Source organism: Camelus dromedarius, chromosome 24, assembly GCF_036321535.1.
Source record: "Camelus dromedarius isolate mCamDro1 chromosome 24, mCamDro1.pat, whole genome shotgun sequence".
NCBI classification, from domain to species: Eukaryota; Metazoa; Chordata; class Mammalia; order Artiodactyla; family Camelidae; genus Camelus; species Camelus dromedarius.
Window position 1 is genome coordinate 15465868 of NC_087459.1, and position 15945 is coordinate 15481812.

General features: G+C 42.7%; 1 protein-coding gene across 2 annotated transcripts in view; it reads left to right on the forward strand.

Moving 5' to 3' along the window:
- IQCK (IQ motif containing K) overlaps positions 1–15945 on the forward strand; it is a 109530-nt gene that overhangs the window by 27084 nt on the left and 66501 nt on the right. For both annotated transcript variants that reach the window (XM_031433121.2, XM_064478484.1), the window contains exons 5-6: positions 10750–10802; positions 10929–11006. In XM_031433121.2, the coding sequence (XP_031288981.1) occupies positions 10750–10802; positions 10929–11006 (131 nt within the window). The remainder of the gene's footprint in view (positions 1–10749; positions 10803–10928; positions 11007–15945) is intronic.

A 15945-nucleotide genomic window follows, 5' to 3' on the forward strand; every position in this document is an offset into this window, starting at 1 on the left:
TTGAGTGGCTACTCAACAGGGAGAACAGTACCACTTGGCCATAAATTGCAATTCATTTTTTGACGTTCTGGCATCAGTTAACTTTGCGCTACCTAATAAACTACCTTAAAAGTTAGTCTTAAAACAACAACAAATTATTTAGCTCAATGTTCTGCAAGTCAAAAGTTTGGACTGGGCTCAGCTGCAAGGTTCTTCTGGCCATGGCTGGGTTCATTCGTGTGTCTGTGGTCAGCTCCCAAGTAGGCCGGGTGCTGACTGGTCTAGAACGGCCTCAGCTGGGACAGATCATCTCTGTTCCACTTGGTCACTCGTCTTCTGTCCGATTAACCCTGGATTATTATTCCACATCCCTGGTAGCTGGAGAGGGTTGCAAGAACTTGAGTAGAAGCCCTCAAGGCCTCTTGAACCTGAGGCTTGGGACTGGCCCAGTGTCACTTTTGCTGTCTTATGCTGGCCAAAGCAACGCACGAGGCCTGCCCAGATTCAAGGAGTGAGGAAATAGAGTCCAGCTCCTGCTGGGAAGACATACAGAGTCACATTGCACAGGGTGTGGATACAGGGAGGGGTGGAGAATGGTGGCCCTTTTTGCCATGTACCTCTTACACTGAGTTAGAAATAATATGGGTTTGGCAGCCGATGGCAGATTTGACTTCTGGCTCTAGCCTGGTAACTTCAGGGAGGTTACTTGTCTGCAGCCCGCCCCCCCCCCCCATCATTTATAAACCACAGGCAGCATTATTGAGAGGATTACATGAGGTAATGTGTGAAGGAGCCAGCTCTAGAGTCCAACTGGGCTCAAATTCTTACTCTTCCATGTATGTGTAAGTGATTTAGGGGAAGGTATTTAGCCTTTCTGTGCTCTTATTTCCTAATCTGAAAAATGGGAATAATAATAATAATAATAATAATAATAATAATAATAATAATAATAATAATAATAATAAACAAGTAGCTGTTTTGAGGATAAATGAGTTAAGTAAAATTTAAAAGAGTGCCTGGCACTTAGAAAGCATTCATCACATGCTAACTGTTGTTGACATGAAAAACATTATCTTGGAAAACAGCAGGTCTATAAAAGGAATGTCATTTCCACATGGTCCCTGCTGGGCAACCAGTTGTTGCTTGAATGTATGGAAGGTGGTGTCCTTGTTACTGCTTTCTGGGTATTACACGTGGCCCAGGGTGGACTTTCCCCAACCCTTAAGGCACACCTTAAAGGCCTTAAAGAAAAGATATGTATTTGTAAAAATCTAACCATAACTCTTAGAAGTTATGGTGAGCTCAGAACCTAACAGTGCAATATGAATTCACCTCCAAGGGTTAAAGAGTTATGAAAGTCACAGCTAGGGCCAAAAAAATAAATAAATAAAAGAAAAAAAGAAAGAAGAAGAGAAAAAAAAAAAAAAAGAAAAGACAGCAAGTATCCCAGACTTCTCTTGAGAATTCGTCTGAAGGATAGAAGTCCCTTTTTAATTTTTTTAATTAAAAAAAAATTTTAACACCTTTATTGTGGTATGGCTCTTGTACAGCAAACTACATATATTTCAGATGTACAGTTTGATGAATTTTGATAGGTGTATGATGGAACCACCACCACAATCAAGACAGCTAACATTTCCATCACTCCCCAAGAGGCGCAATTTTCAGATTCCCAGTTTATCCCTTCCCACCCCCCTTAACTCCTGGTAACCTTAAGTTTGTTCTCTATGTCTGTTTCTGTTTTGTGGATAAGTTGATTTGTATCCTTTTTTTCTGAGTCCACATATAAGCAATACCATGTGGCATTTTTCTTTCTCTTTCTGTAGAAGCCATTTTTTAAAACCAAGGAAAATAAGATTCAGTTGATTTTTTTTTTAACAAGAACATATCTTCAAAATAAGTCATTGACCCTCTTAATTGTATAAGAAAGTTCATTCTCCTGCTACATTTTAGGAACAGGAAAACCCAAGTCATAATCTAGTCCCAGACCTAGAAGAGGTTTAAACTGTTAATCCCTTAGAATAAAGAGTTATCCAGAAAATAGAGAAAAGAAGTGAAACAGTGCTTTCTTGAAATCAAAGTTCTGTGTCAGAAACCAAGTACTGTGGATTTTTCCAAATCTTTCCACCTGAAAAATTATCTGTCTGTTACTGACAACGTTCTGAAGCAAGGGGCTACAAACCATGGCCCCTGGGGGGCCAGCCACCTGTTTTTGTAAATGAAGTTTTACTGAAGCACAGTCATACTCATTGCTTCACATACCGTCCGTGGCCGCTTTGGTACTATAGTGGCAAAGCTCAATAGTGGTAACAGAAGCCTAAAATATTTACTCTCTGACCCTTCAGAAAGAGCTTGCTGACCCCTGTTCTGAAGTCCTGGAACTACCCAGATTTTTATAGTAGTAGCTGCTGTCGTTGGTGTGTGGGAGGCAGGATAAGGGAAGCTTAAGCATAGAGTTTAGAGCCACGCTGACCTGAATTTAGGGCCCAGCTCTACCTCCTTCTACATCACTCATTGATCACCTACTTTGTGCAAGGCACTCTACATATGTGACCTTTGATCTTGTTAGCATTGTGACCTCATAGCCTTAGGCGTCCTAAGCCTTAGTCTTCTCCCCTGTAAAATGTAAATAATGGTAATTAATTGCTTCATGTAGGGAATTTACAAGAATGTAAAGAAGATCGTGCATTTAAAGCATTTGGCTCAGTGACTGGCACAGCTATAGTGAAAAGTAGCAATACAATAAGAACAAAATTAAATTGGGAAAAAGTTCCTTAGAACTGGAACGGAAGACTGAAGATGAGGGCAGTGCGTAAGGCAGAGGTGGGCTGAGACTAGCCATGTGCGGGCCTGAGGGAGGAAGGTGGAGCCCTCTGGCAGGACACTGTGATGAAGGACAGGGGTGCTGAATCCCCCTTCCACCTTTTGCTAGCTCTGGGCCTCTGGGGAGATTCCTTAAACTTTGTGAGCCTCAGTTTTCTTCTCTGATAAATGGGAGGGTGATAATCATGGTACCCACTCCCCATGGCTATAGGGAGGAGTGAATGAGATGATGTGGGTACACCACTTTGCACGGGGGGGGGTGCTCAGTAAGGGGCCCATTGTCATTAAGAATCGTGCTTAAAGGAGGGACTCAGAAGGAGAGGGAGATGTCAGTGAGTGAAAAACCAGAGAGGAGAGATGGACCCAGGTGGACAGTGAAAGAATAAATCTAGTTTCAGGCAGGAATATTGAGATGGACCAGGACAGACAACATCAGAGTCTCTGCCAGAAGCTTCCTTTTGTACAGGCCCTGACCTACCTTCTCCATCTTCTCTGAGCAGAGGGCATACCTTGAAGAAAATGCTTTAGACCCTTTGGTCTCTTGGAGGCATGACTGGGAAGCTAGCTTTGCAAATAATTTCAATTCTGAGACCGGAGTGTTTGTGGGACCAGAATTTTCATGAAGACATGCTTGTTTCTTACAGAGTCTTGGTTGATAATGAGCTTCCTGATCTTCCATTTATAGTTATAACTGCCTTCCCTGGTGCCCCTGGGCTGCCAGAGTCTATGTGAGCTGGAAGAGAGGAAAGGTTTTAAGGCAGGAAATTTAACTGTGCAATTGTTAAGATAGACCTTCAACAGTCTCTTTAGATGGACGATTGATTAAGAGGCCACGACCCCATTCCTGTTCTCTCATGAACTGGGCGGTATTCTGCTGGAGCAAATTAAGTTTGAGACATGTAAATATCATTACAAAGATTAGGCATTACAGTTGGCTTGATGGTCTTAACTGACCCCCTGACATTCGGCCATGCCTTTGGATTAGCTTAATTGGAACACGAGCGATCAGAACTTAATTAGAACTTAATTGGACTGCTGTATTAAACATAGCTGGCTTGGTGGCTGCGTTGTAAACTTCACTTGGAAATTCCTTCCAATGCATCTCTGAATATATCTGGGGCGCTCAGAGTAAAGTTAATGATTTTTACTGTAAGCAGTTTTTTGATAAGAGGGCTACTGTTACCAGTAAAAAGTAGTATGTACTCAAGACTTTGTTTCAGCTGGATGTGTTAAGTATGCGGTGCTAACATTCCCATATTTGCTGGTGTCAACTCCTTGAGGCAGGTCCTGGAAGTGCCAGAAAACCCCATTCAGACTGACTTAAGTAGAGAAGGGTTGTCTGTTTCTGTAGACGAGAGGCCCGTGGGAAGGTCTTCTTTCTCAGCTTGATCTGGGGGCCCAGACGATGTCTCCGTGGCTTGGTTCCTGCTGCATCTCTTGATTGTTTCGTCTGGTGTGACTCCACCCTCAAAGGGTCCTTCCCCTGTGGCACCAGCCTGTGTGTCATAAGGCTTAAGGGTAGCAGAGAAAGATGAAAGTCTCTCCCAGAGTTTCTCTCCAATTGGACAGGTCAGTGACCCACTTTGGAGTCCGTCCTTGGAACTAGAGGGATTTAGTGGGCTGTTAGGCAAATGGAAGGAGCCCTACCCAATGCGCACAGCTTTAGAGTTGTGGAAGGGTGGGTCCCCAACAGGAACTCAGGACACTGTTACCGAAAGAAGGCAGAAGGGACACTGGACAGCTATCTTGGCTAGGGTTCATTATGTTGCAACTAGCGAGAAACTGGCTTAGATAATAAAGGGGATTTATTGGCTCAGAAAACTAGAAGTTTCTGAGATAAAGAAGGAAGCCTTCAGGATTGGTTTGATTCAGGTGCTCAGTGATATAATTGAAAACTTGGTTCTCTTTTGTCTCTCTGCTTGGCCTCTGACAGAGTCAACTTTATCCTTAAGGTGGCTCTCCTCAAAATAGCCAGACAGCTACAGCCACTGGCCTAGGTTTTGCCTCAGCCAGAAGGAGAGGATGGTCAAGCTCTTTCAGAAAAGCTAAGGAAATGGTTCCCCAGAAGCCCCAGCCCCTCTCTTCCCACAGCGTTTCACTCTGAAACTGATTATGTGTCCGTTCCTAGTCAGTGACTCCCCCTGGCCAGGATAAATGTGGACCAGGTTAGTCTGGGTGTAGGTGGCGGGTGTGGTGGGATTATCTGCCTGCCTTACCAGTGTCCACGCCTGAAGCTGGAGATGAGGCGCATCCTCTATCCAGGTTGAAGGTGGTTGCTGGATGTTGAATGAATAACCACAGTGGGGCCATGACCTACTCATTTCTTTCTAGCATTTAACACAGGGGCCTGGGACATAGCAGGTTCTCAGTAAATATTTACCAAACAGGGCCAAACTGGAACAGTGTACCTTGCTTAATTTGGAAAGAAATCAGGAGTTTTATGCATGAGTAAAATGATGGCTGAAAATAAATCTTATCTCAGCTCTAAATATGGATTCCATGCAGTGTCTGGATAGAGGTGATAAGACTTTCCACCTCTTTTCCCGTCCTATCCTGCGCAACGTGAACTTTTCCCTCTTGGCTTTCGGTTACTCATCAAATTCCATTACGGTGAAGTGTTGTAAACAATAGTTAGTGTCAGGAAACTGTTTCTAACTCTTGATAAGTCCTTTGATGATCTCATGATGTTAAAATTTGCTACTATGAATAATTCAGTAAAACAAAGCTTTTCTTCTTTTTATATTCCTTGCCCATGGACTAGGCAGCTTATTATAGTATTTCTTTAAATATGAAATACCTGAGTATCTTTTAAAAGGTGCAAGGGATCTTGCCCAGTGAGAGAAGAAACTGCATTTCCTGGCCTTGACTTTTAAGGGAAATTAGAAGCACCATCAGCTTTTGTTCGGAAAAAAAAAAATTCTAAGGCGTGGAAAAAATAGATTCTCGCAGGAAAGGAAAGGTGTGGTAGAATTCTTTTTCTGTTACTTTTTAAAATCAAAAACACTTTTAGAAATGGCCACATGGCCCGTGCCGGAAGTCTTGATGAATATTTTGTGTTATGAATGCATATTTTTAACTTCTTTTTTGAGAGGTATTACTTTTCTCTAGTGAAATTCTAATGCAGCGGGGGGAAGAATGAACCCCTGTGTGAAATTTGCTGTAGCAAGCACTTTGGCATCTGGCGTGTGCTCATCCCTAGAGTTATATAATTATTGCTCGGGTATCTGGAAGTTTGTTGTGGAGAATATCTATGTGGGAGAGGAGGCCGGGACATTCTAAGTGCCTGTCGTGCCCACAGCCTTAACTGCAGCCCTTTGTCCCTGCTTCATCCATGTCCCCATCACTCTGGCCACAAGTGATTGAGCCAGGAATAAGTGTCAGGCCCTGTGGGATGGCAAGTGGCTATGAGATGGTCTGGCATTGCTCTGCCCAAAGGAATGGTCCATCATGGGTAGCATCTAACCAGCCCGCTCAGATCCTCCTATCTGGGAAGCTGGGACATCACGACAGCAGAGAGAATAGGCAGGCCGGGCAGACCATAGTGTGGGTAGAAGGGGAGAGACACCAGAGATGAGGAGAAAGCTTGAAAACCCAAGAGTCTGCAGACCTTGAAGCAGAGAGACGAGGAGAAAGAACCAGTTAGGAGAGAAAAAAGCAGAAAAAGCAGCAAGTTGAAAAAGAAGCCACCACCAAAAAGTTGAGTTCCGTGTAGAACCAGAAGCAGAACTGTTGGGTCACAGACGGTAGATGGCCCTGTCTCACCTGTCCTGTGCCCTGGACGCCTCTGGACACTGCTTCTTCCCAAGGCCTGGCTCAGCCCCAGGTAGAGGAATTCTCACACTCCTCTCTACCTTTGTAGTGACCCCCTGTGCTGGGATATATTATTGTTCAAAAACGTTTGCGGCCTCTCCCTAAGGGAACCTTGACCACGTCGCTGCTTTGGTCAGTGGAATGAATGGACATGTCATTTCCAAACATGCATGAACAGCCAGCACATGGGGCACCATATTCTTTTCATTTGCTGGGATAACCAGCGATATTTCAGAGAGAGAGGCTGCTCTGTCAACCTGCGGCCCAGAGTCAAGGCCACACGGTGCAGAGAACCACAGCTGGTTGAAATCTTCATGTAACACAAATGAGAAACCATTAATGATATAAGCTTCTCAGATTTGGGGGTTGTTTGTTACAGCAAAGTCTAGCATAAACTGACTTTTTTAAAAAAAAAAGCCCAGTAACCAAGGTAACCCGAGCATCTTTCTATCCCCTGCGAACCAACAAACACAAGGTTGTAACCGGCCACACTTCAGTGCACTAACCTCATAGCCTTGCTGGGGTGGAATTACATGAGCTGCCTGAAGCAGAGTCATTGACTTTCCAGTGCTCACTTTTTCTCTTCAGTCTTCCAGTCTGTCTCCTATACGTGCATCCAATATAAAAATTGGTACAGGATACTATCTGGCTTGAACCCTGATTTCTGCCCTTTCTCTCTTTGGGGTTTGGGTCTTTTATGATATGTTCTCTGCCCCTGTATCTCCCCCACCCCACAATTTTATTATAAACTTCTTAAGAATTGAAAGAACTTCAGAGTGGATACCGACATATTTACTGCCTAGATTCTGCAGTTACCATTTTGCTTTGTTTGCTCTATCACGTATCTGTCCACCAGTCCGTCAACTCATCCCCCTCTCCCCCTCCATCTTGTTTTTCCAGTTGCACTTCAGAGTAAGTTGAAGATTCGTGATGCCCTGATGATGTCCGATCCCTTGACACTTAGTCGTTTTCCTTTTAATTCTGGATTTTTAAAAAATTGTTTTTTAACCTTGTGTAAGGTTGCCCCAACTTGGACATTTTCACCCTGTAACAGTCACGAGCTCAGTATATTTGTCCACATTACGTAAACTCCGGGTACCCACACTTTCTTAATCTCGCTCTTTAATTTTGCTCTCTGTTACTTCCTCTCTTATCTCTTCACTCACCACAACTTTTCATTTGCTTTCCCTCCTCTCTTTCGGCTCCCGGCAGATAATTTTAAAACTAAACAACAGCTGAACAATATCCCCACTGTTCCGTGTGTCTGAGTATGCACAGCACGTCCACACTTGCCCAGAACAGAAGGAAAACACAGTTTCTTCCATTTTATTTCTTTGCATCAAAAATGATTAAATCTGTCTGCATGACCTTCATACATCAGACCACTTGGCTATTTTAAAAGTCTATTTAATGGAGTAAATCAAGCTGCATTCCCCTCATAGAAGGAATCTTTACCACCAAACGGTGCAGTAAAGGCCAGGGGAACAATGCATCTTTTGTAGGGTGAGAGAGAGAGACACTGCCAGTCTACAATTGCTGGGTTGTTTGAATTATTAGATGGCAAACCGTGCTAGATACATATTTGCATTGTTGCACAAGTATTTTCTTATTTTGGTTAAAGAAAGCTTTTCAAAGGGGATCCTACTTCTTGCCATGCAGACCCCATTACATGGTCTAGTACATTTAATTTTATTACCATGGCCAGCAGTGTTTCAATTTTTTTAAATAAAAGGCTATCAGCAGTGAAATAAAAGACTGCAAACAATCTCCAGAAACTCAGGCACCACCATATTTTATTTACTAACAGCCGTAATAAAGCTTTCAGTGAAAAATTGTAAGTAGTACGTTCCTTTTTGATGTGAATCAATTTCACGACAATCTTTTCAACTTTATCTAAGCTAATAAAGCTAATTTGGCTATTTCAAAGTGAAGGGGGTAAAAGAAAATGAAGAAAATATTTTTGTAATGAAATATTAGGGGAAGAAATTGAAGAGAAATTGTCCAGAGTTTATTAGCAACTCCTACTTAGAACTGTCAGAATTCTTGTACATGAGTTCTTTCTTGCTTTTTTGCTTGAGAGTTGAATGGTGAACTCATTCATTCACTTACTCAGCACTCATTGATCACCTACTTTGTGCAAGGCACTCGATGAAGCACTGGGACTATAAAGAAAAAGAAGACACACCCTGTCCTCAGAGAGTTTATAGTCTCACCAGGGAGATGGATGTGTGGGCTGGCAGTGGTGGTGGACACGTGGGCTGCAGTTACATCTGAGGTGCTATGACAGAACTGGCAGTGGTCGGCGGGGAGTCTACTCTAAACTGAAGAGGGTAAGAATGCTCAGAAAGGCTTCCAGGAGGTATCTTGAAGGACAAATGGAGTTAGCCAATGGGAGGAGAAAGGAATAGCATTGAAAACCCTTTCTGTTGCAAGCAATACACAACTCAGTGCAAACTGACTAAGTGAAGAGAAGGGACTGAATTGCCTCTTGTACCTGAAAGGTGCAGGGGGTTTTGGCTTCAGGTATAGCTGGATCCAGGGTCTAGTACAGTGTCACTAGGAATCTATCACTGGTGGTCTACCCAACAGCATCTCCTTTCTTCCTTACTAATAGAACCCCAAGTCTGTTCACTCTAATCGGAGTTGTTGTGTCCTTCAGGAGTGGCTGGGCTTAACTAATTATATTTGTAATGATCCTATTTCCAAATAAGGTCACATTCTGAAGATTGAGATTAGGATGTCAATGTATGAATTTGGGGCAGCAGGGAGACACAGTTCAACCCCTAACACCCTGCCCTTTTCTCTTCCCTCTCGGACCTCCTGCTGGTACCTCCCAGTGACTGGACCCAACAAGAGAGTCAACAAGCCTGGTTGATGTGAACCATAAAGTCAGCCTCCTGAGGCACAGAGCAGGGTGGGGAAGGGTACAGCTGGAGGGGCATAGAGAGAATTTCCAGCAGAGTCTGCCTTGCCTTCATTCTTGAAAGGAATCTCTCCACATGGCAGACAATTGGTTCTTAGCCCCTGCTATCTTAAAAGGAGAGAGAGAGACCTTTTATCTCCCAGTTTCTATAACAGTTTGCTACAAGGAGTTAACTGGTTCTGTCTGGGTTGCAAGGCACGTTAAACGAGACTCAGAGGCAGGAGGCCCGGTGCTCCACCCTGTTGCTGCTGTCAGTGCGCTCTCTCCCCTCTTATTCCAGGAAGGGTTTCCCTTATGGTTTACTGGCTGTCTGTCACCTAGGAACTGCGTTCAATTGCATGTTATGAAAACTCAGGAGTAGTGGCAATAATACAAATGAAGTTTATTTTTCCTTACACATCAAGATACCCAGAGTAGGTCATCCCCAAGCTGGTACAGTGGCCTAAGGAAGTCATCAAAGGCCCAAGTTCCTTCTAACCCCCTGCTTTTGGCCTCATGGTGATGGTGCTGCTCTACTTCCAGCCCCACATCTGTCTTCCAGACTGAAAGAAGCAGAAGGAAACTTCAAGGAAGAAGGGGCATCAGAAATCAAGAAAGTAGAACTTTCTTGGAGATCTGTGGGACATGTCTGTTTCCATCTCATACAGCAGAACTGTGTCATATGGTTGTCCCTTGCTACATGGGAGGCTGGGAAATGTAGTTTCTTCCCCCTGGACTGATTGTCAATCCGATTTCCGTGAATAAGCATGGAGTGGAGAGTAGCTCTTGGGTGGGCAGCTGGCAGGGTCAGTGCACTGGCCAATGGCGCCCTCGTGCTTGGTTTCCACATCTGAAAATGGCACCCAGACCTGAAGTCCTGCTGTTCTGAGGGTTTGAGTGGACTAGGGGGAAGCAATAAATACAGTTATTCAGAATCAAGTTCTAGATTTAAATGAAATCCTTCTGAAACAAGTCCAAAATGCATGTAATAAGCCTTCTACTATGTGCACTGTCTTTTATTAGTCCTTGCTAAAGTAGTCAGAAAATATGCTTACCCAGAGAAACGTCTTCAGAATTCTTTATGTTGCCTGAGGTGTTGTTTGTTGATGTGCTTATGAACCTCATATTTGTTATGCATATTTCACCTAACACAAGCAATCAATTAACCCCTCTTCCTTTGTCCTGTCCAAACATGTAGGCAAAGAATATCATTTAATTCTCTTTTCTCTCTTTAGAGGAAAAGAACCAGATTCGTTGCCTGTGACTTTCTGACCGAATGGTTATACAAGTAAGTTTTTCATATTCACTGACCCTAAGGATTTCACAGTGTTAATTTGCAAGCAGAATAGCAACAATTGACTTGACTTCTTGCTTATTGTTTTCTTGTCAATCAAACGTATGGCATCGTGACCAGTCAGAATCCAAAGAAGATAGGGGAGCCATTCACAGAATTATTCTCCATTCCATTTGTGGAAGAGTGGCTGAAGGATCAGTAAGTAATGACACAAGGCTTTGAATAATTTATTCCTAACTTTAAGATTGTGTTAATGATTGTCTCATCTGATCTAAAAGAACTAACTCGTGTAATTTACCCAGGACCCCAAGTTAGTTGTATCTGTGGCTCTTTCCTCTGTTACTTTCATTTCAGGCTAAGGGCATCCTGTCCATGCAGTGACAATTCAAGAAGTACTTCATAAACAAAATAGACAACTTAAAAAAAATTCTTACCCTAAGGAATTCATCTCTCCATTCTCCCTCCCTCTTCTCCCCACCCCAAAGGTCATTATGTCTATGAAATATGACTAAACTTTTTTAAACGTTAATTTTTCATTATATGCATCAATTCTACATTTAAAATGTTAGAACATGACAGATAAAGTTGACACTCTCTTTGACCATCATTCTAATCTGAGTCTTCTCTCTTCACAGAATTAATCAGTGTGGTCTATACTGCATCCTTACCTAGCCCTTAAAATTAGTTGTGTAATTATATAAAATTAGATTATATCATATAAAATTAGTAGTAGTAGTAGTTTATTGTCAATATATAGCAATAATAATGATGACAACCAACATTTACTGAGTGCTTGTATCACTGGTCTCAGCACTTAAGGCTAATGAACTAACCTGATCCTCATAACAAAGCTATTACCAGCCCTATTTTACAGATGAGGGAATTTATGCATTATTCTGCAACCTGCTTTTATTTGACTCAAATACCTGCTTTTGAGATCTACCCATATTGATTCAATTACATTTAATTCTTGCCTTTGAATAGCTTTAGAGCATATGTCATTTCTAGATTTGCATAATTTATTCATTCACACAATATATGTTTATTGAATACAACTATGTGCCAAATATCATTCTAAGTGCTGGAGACAGAGCAATGAACAAATGTAGCCAAAAGCTCCTGCCTGAATGGAGCTTGTATTCTGGTGGGGGGTGGTGACAGACAATAAGCAGATAAACAAGTGCTTTAGGGAAAAATAGAGCAGAGAGGGGAGAATATAGAGTATTGAGGGGACTTACTTTTATATAAGGTGGTCAGGAAAAACCTCAGTTGGAGGAAGACATTTAAGCAATGGTCCATTATTTTAAGCCATAGTTGGAAGAAATTTAGAGAAAATAATTTTTAATCTGTTTCTTTGAAAATGTTTTCACACCAGCCCTTTGCAAGAACAAGGTCAGGAAACTGAGGCACTAAGCAATTAAGCAAGGCTTATAGAACTCCATAATAAACAGAGTAGAAGCCATTCAGTTGGACCCTTAGCCCTCAAATGCCGTATCTTTTACTTAAATCTGCCCTTGGGAATGCCAAGTTGAACAGACTGTTGGCTGACTTCCTCAGTTTAGAGATTTTTAAAGATTCCAGGTATTACCAGTTTTTAAAAGTATGAGACTAACTACACATTGAAAAGAGAATGATATTAGAAAACCTTGTTTCTTATTAAGCTTCTAAACCTGTGCCTAATTTTGTCCACTATGAAAATGAAAAGCCCATAATTTATTGACTGTAAATGATTAATAAATAAAAGACTTGCATGTATTTTTCAAAGACAGGTTTTTTTCTTTTTGGTATCATTCTCCAAGTTGAAAATGAAACATTTTCCCACTTACAATGACTGATGAAAAAGAATCTTAAAAATAAGAGAATTTCTCTAAGTAAGAGGTCTCTCAAATCCCTAGTCATTTACTGTATAAATACCTAAGTTTAAAATGGTTGCTAAGTTCCGCTGGCAGCTCATATAAATATACTGCAAAGTAGCCACAGCATCATTTCAGCCGGACTTGACGAGAACAAAAACCCAAGAGCGCTTGCTTTAACCCACATTTGTGTTCCTGGCTTCCATTATCTTTCAAAGAGATGCCCAGAGCATGATAGAAGTCTAAATGATACTAGTCTAATTTGATGCAAGAAATTTTTATTGAAAACTTACCAAATCCAACGCAAAGAGCTTTGTTGCGGTGGAGACAACAAAGATGAATAAAATATGGCTCCGGCCCTTGGGGGTGAGAGAGGTGTGTTTATAACGAGCTGTAGTTTCTGTAGTGTGTGTTGTAAAACAGCTGTTAACCGAGCATTAAAGGGAAATAGGGACACACAAGACCCTCTGTGCCCCCACCCCCGTCACCCCGCAGCAGGCCTGGAGCCAGCCCAGTTAGGCCAGCAGCCAAGCTGCTTGGTGCCCGGATTTGGTCTTGAAGAGGCAAGAACTCAGGTTCTCCTCAAGGACACTCTTGAACAGGGTGTGTCAGAGAGGCAGGGAAGGCAGGAGCCGGGAAACAGTATCTGATCCAGCTCTTCCCAGCCTCAGCACTTCTGACGTTTAGCACCAGGTAATTGTTTGTTGTGGGGGGCTGACCTGTGCACTGCAGGATGTCCCACAGCATCTCTGCCCCCGCTGCCATGCCCTACTAGCACCCCCTGCAGTCGTCACCATCAAGAATGTCTCCAGACACTTGCATCTGTGGGATGAGGGGAGACAGAAGAATTGCCCCTGGTTGAGAACTTCTGATTGAATCCAGAGCGAAAAGCGAAAGGACATTTGAAGTGGAAAGGAGAAAAGCTGAGAAAGCTCATGGTTGCTACTGTCTTTCTGGTCGTTCACGTGGATGTGAAGGCATCTGCTGAAAGGAAGGCCCAGGCAGGTTCTGGAGGCTTGTGGAGGGGAGGGGGAGAGGCTGCGACAGCTGCTGCGGTGAAACCGGTAGGGAAGCAACCAGGGATAAATACGGATGGCCCAGCTGATGGCCTGAATTTGTGGTGCCTGTAAACAGCCTGCTTGTGAGATTATTTCCAGCAACCCTGGAAAGGGGGTGGAGAAAACAGATGGTTGTGAAATGTGTGAAATCCGGGTTGAAAACTGGCAAAGATAATGTAGTAGAAGGTCTAGACTAGGCCCAGAGGCTTGTCGGGGAGGAAGAAATTTTCCTCTACCTTTCTAGGTTCTTCTGGCTGGCCTAAGAATTAAATTACATGAGACAGATTGACAAGAGAAATCAAACAAAAGTTGAGTAATACGCACACACAGGAGAGATCCAGAACTGAGTAACTCACTACAATGACTGAAACCCTCACTTTAAATACCATCTTCAGCTAAAGACAGTAGAGGATGTTGGGGGTAGGGATCTGGGACTTCAAAGGGGTGGAAGGCAATTGACATGAAGATGGAAAAGCAAATGTTTGGTAAATAAATGTCTGAGGGCCAGGCAGAGACAATGGGACAGAGAGTGGACTCTGATCTCTAAGAGTTCCCCCACAACAGTAGCCCACATTCTTTGCAGATATCTCTGGTGATAGCTCTATTCCAGGCACAGGCCCTCTATATAAATTCTTTCTGGGCAGTTAAGAGAAAGGTCAAAGTTTCTCCCTGAGTCTTTTGGGCCTTGATTGTTTTCAGCCCCAAATAATCCTCATGCCAAAGAGACAATCTGGGGCCGAAAGTTTTGTTCTCTTAGAGGATCTTAAGTATACGAGAAAGCATTGTTAAGTTTTCTAAGAATAATGCCTTATATTTTTTCTCATAAATTACCATATTTTCTGAATTATGTTAATGATTTAACAACCAGTTTCCAGGTAGAGAAAGAAACACTATATCATGTATTCATATTGGAAGTAAGAAACACACCAAACTTGGAAACGCTAAGATGGGGTTGGTGGGCTCCATATGGTTTTTGAAATTTCAGTGGATCTTATTGGGATCCAGATTCAAAGGAACAATCTAAAAGGAAAAATTAGGAGGCAGTTGAAAATTTGAACACTTAATAAATAATTGATGATATAAAGATTTATTGTTATTTCATTTAAGGTATGATAATAATGATTTCATAATAGTCATGATAAAAAAGTTATTACCTTTTAGAGAAACATGCTGAAATATTTATGAATGAAATATAAAATCATATGATGTCAGTGAGTAGGGTTAAGGGGACATTCCACTGAGTGACTTGACATGGAAAACAGTGTAATTGAAGCTGGATGGTGATCTGGGTTCATTTTTTTTTTCCTGCCTACTTTTTTATATCTTTAAATTTTTCCACAATAAAACAGTAAAAGGAAAAGAAACAATAAGATGTTTCAAAACTCTCCCTGAGCACCTGACTGAATGGCGGAGGTGCAGTGAGCAAGGAGGCACCTGTCAGTTGACCGGCAGGCAGTGAACTGGAAGGGGTGAGGGTCGTTCTCCGCTAGAGATGGCAGGAGCGACAGACAGTGGAGGAGACTGAATTTTCACGTGATTATGCTGAGATGCCCAAATGGCACGGAAGGAGAATGGCCCTGGAGTGGCAGGGGTTGGTGGGTGCACAGAGCGACAGGTATGGGCCCCTGTGAAAAGCCTCGTGGTGCTGGGAAGCCTTGGTCACCCATGTCGAGACCTGGCTCTGAATGTGCACAGCTCATCAACCAGTTCCCTCTCATCCACCTCATTCTTCTTCCCTGCCCCGCGCCAACACCAAACCCAGATCTCCCTAGCAACAATGAGAATGAGGATTAATATGATCAGAGCTTTGGGCTTGCCCTAAGAATATGGCTTCAATAATCTCGGAGTCCCTGGGGAGCAAGAAAATGGTTTTCTAGGTCGAGTCAGCATAGTAATTCTTTTTAGGCTTTGCAGGCCACAGAAGGTCTCTGCTGCAGCTCCTCAAACCCACAGACGTAGCATGAAAGCAGCCATATGTGACAGCATGTGAGCAAATGGGCAGGGCTGTATTCCAGCACAACTGTGTTTACAAGATTAGGGATGGGCCACATTTAGCCCATGGGCCATAGTTTGCTGAGCCTTGTTCTAGATGGACACCGATAACCCAAATCCTAGTCTCACGAAAGGGGAGAAACCAACGTAAATAGAAGTGAGTAGGTGGGAAAGATAAAAGGCCAGAGAAGGTTATGATCAGATCAGGAATTTGGGAAGTTGAGATGCGACAGT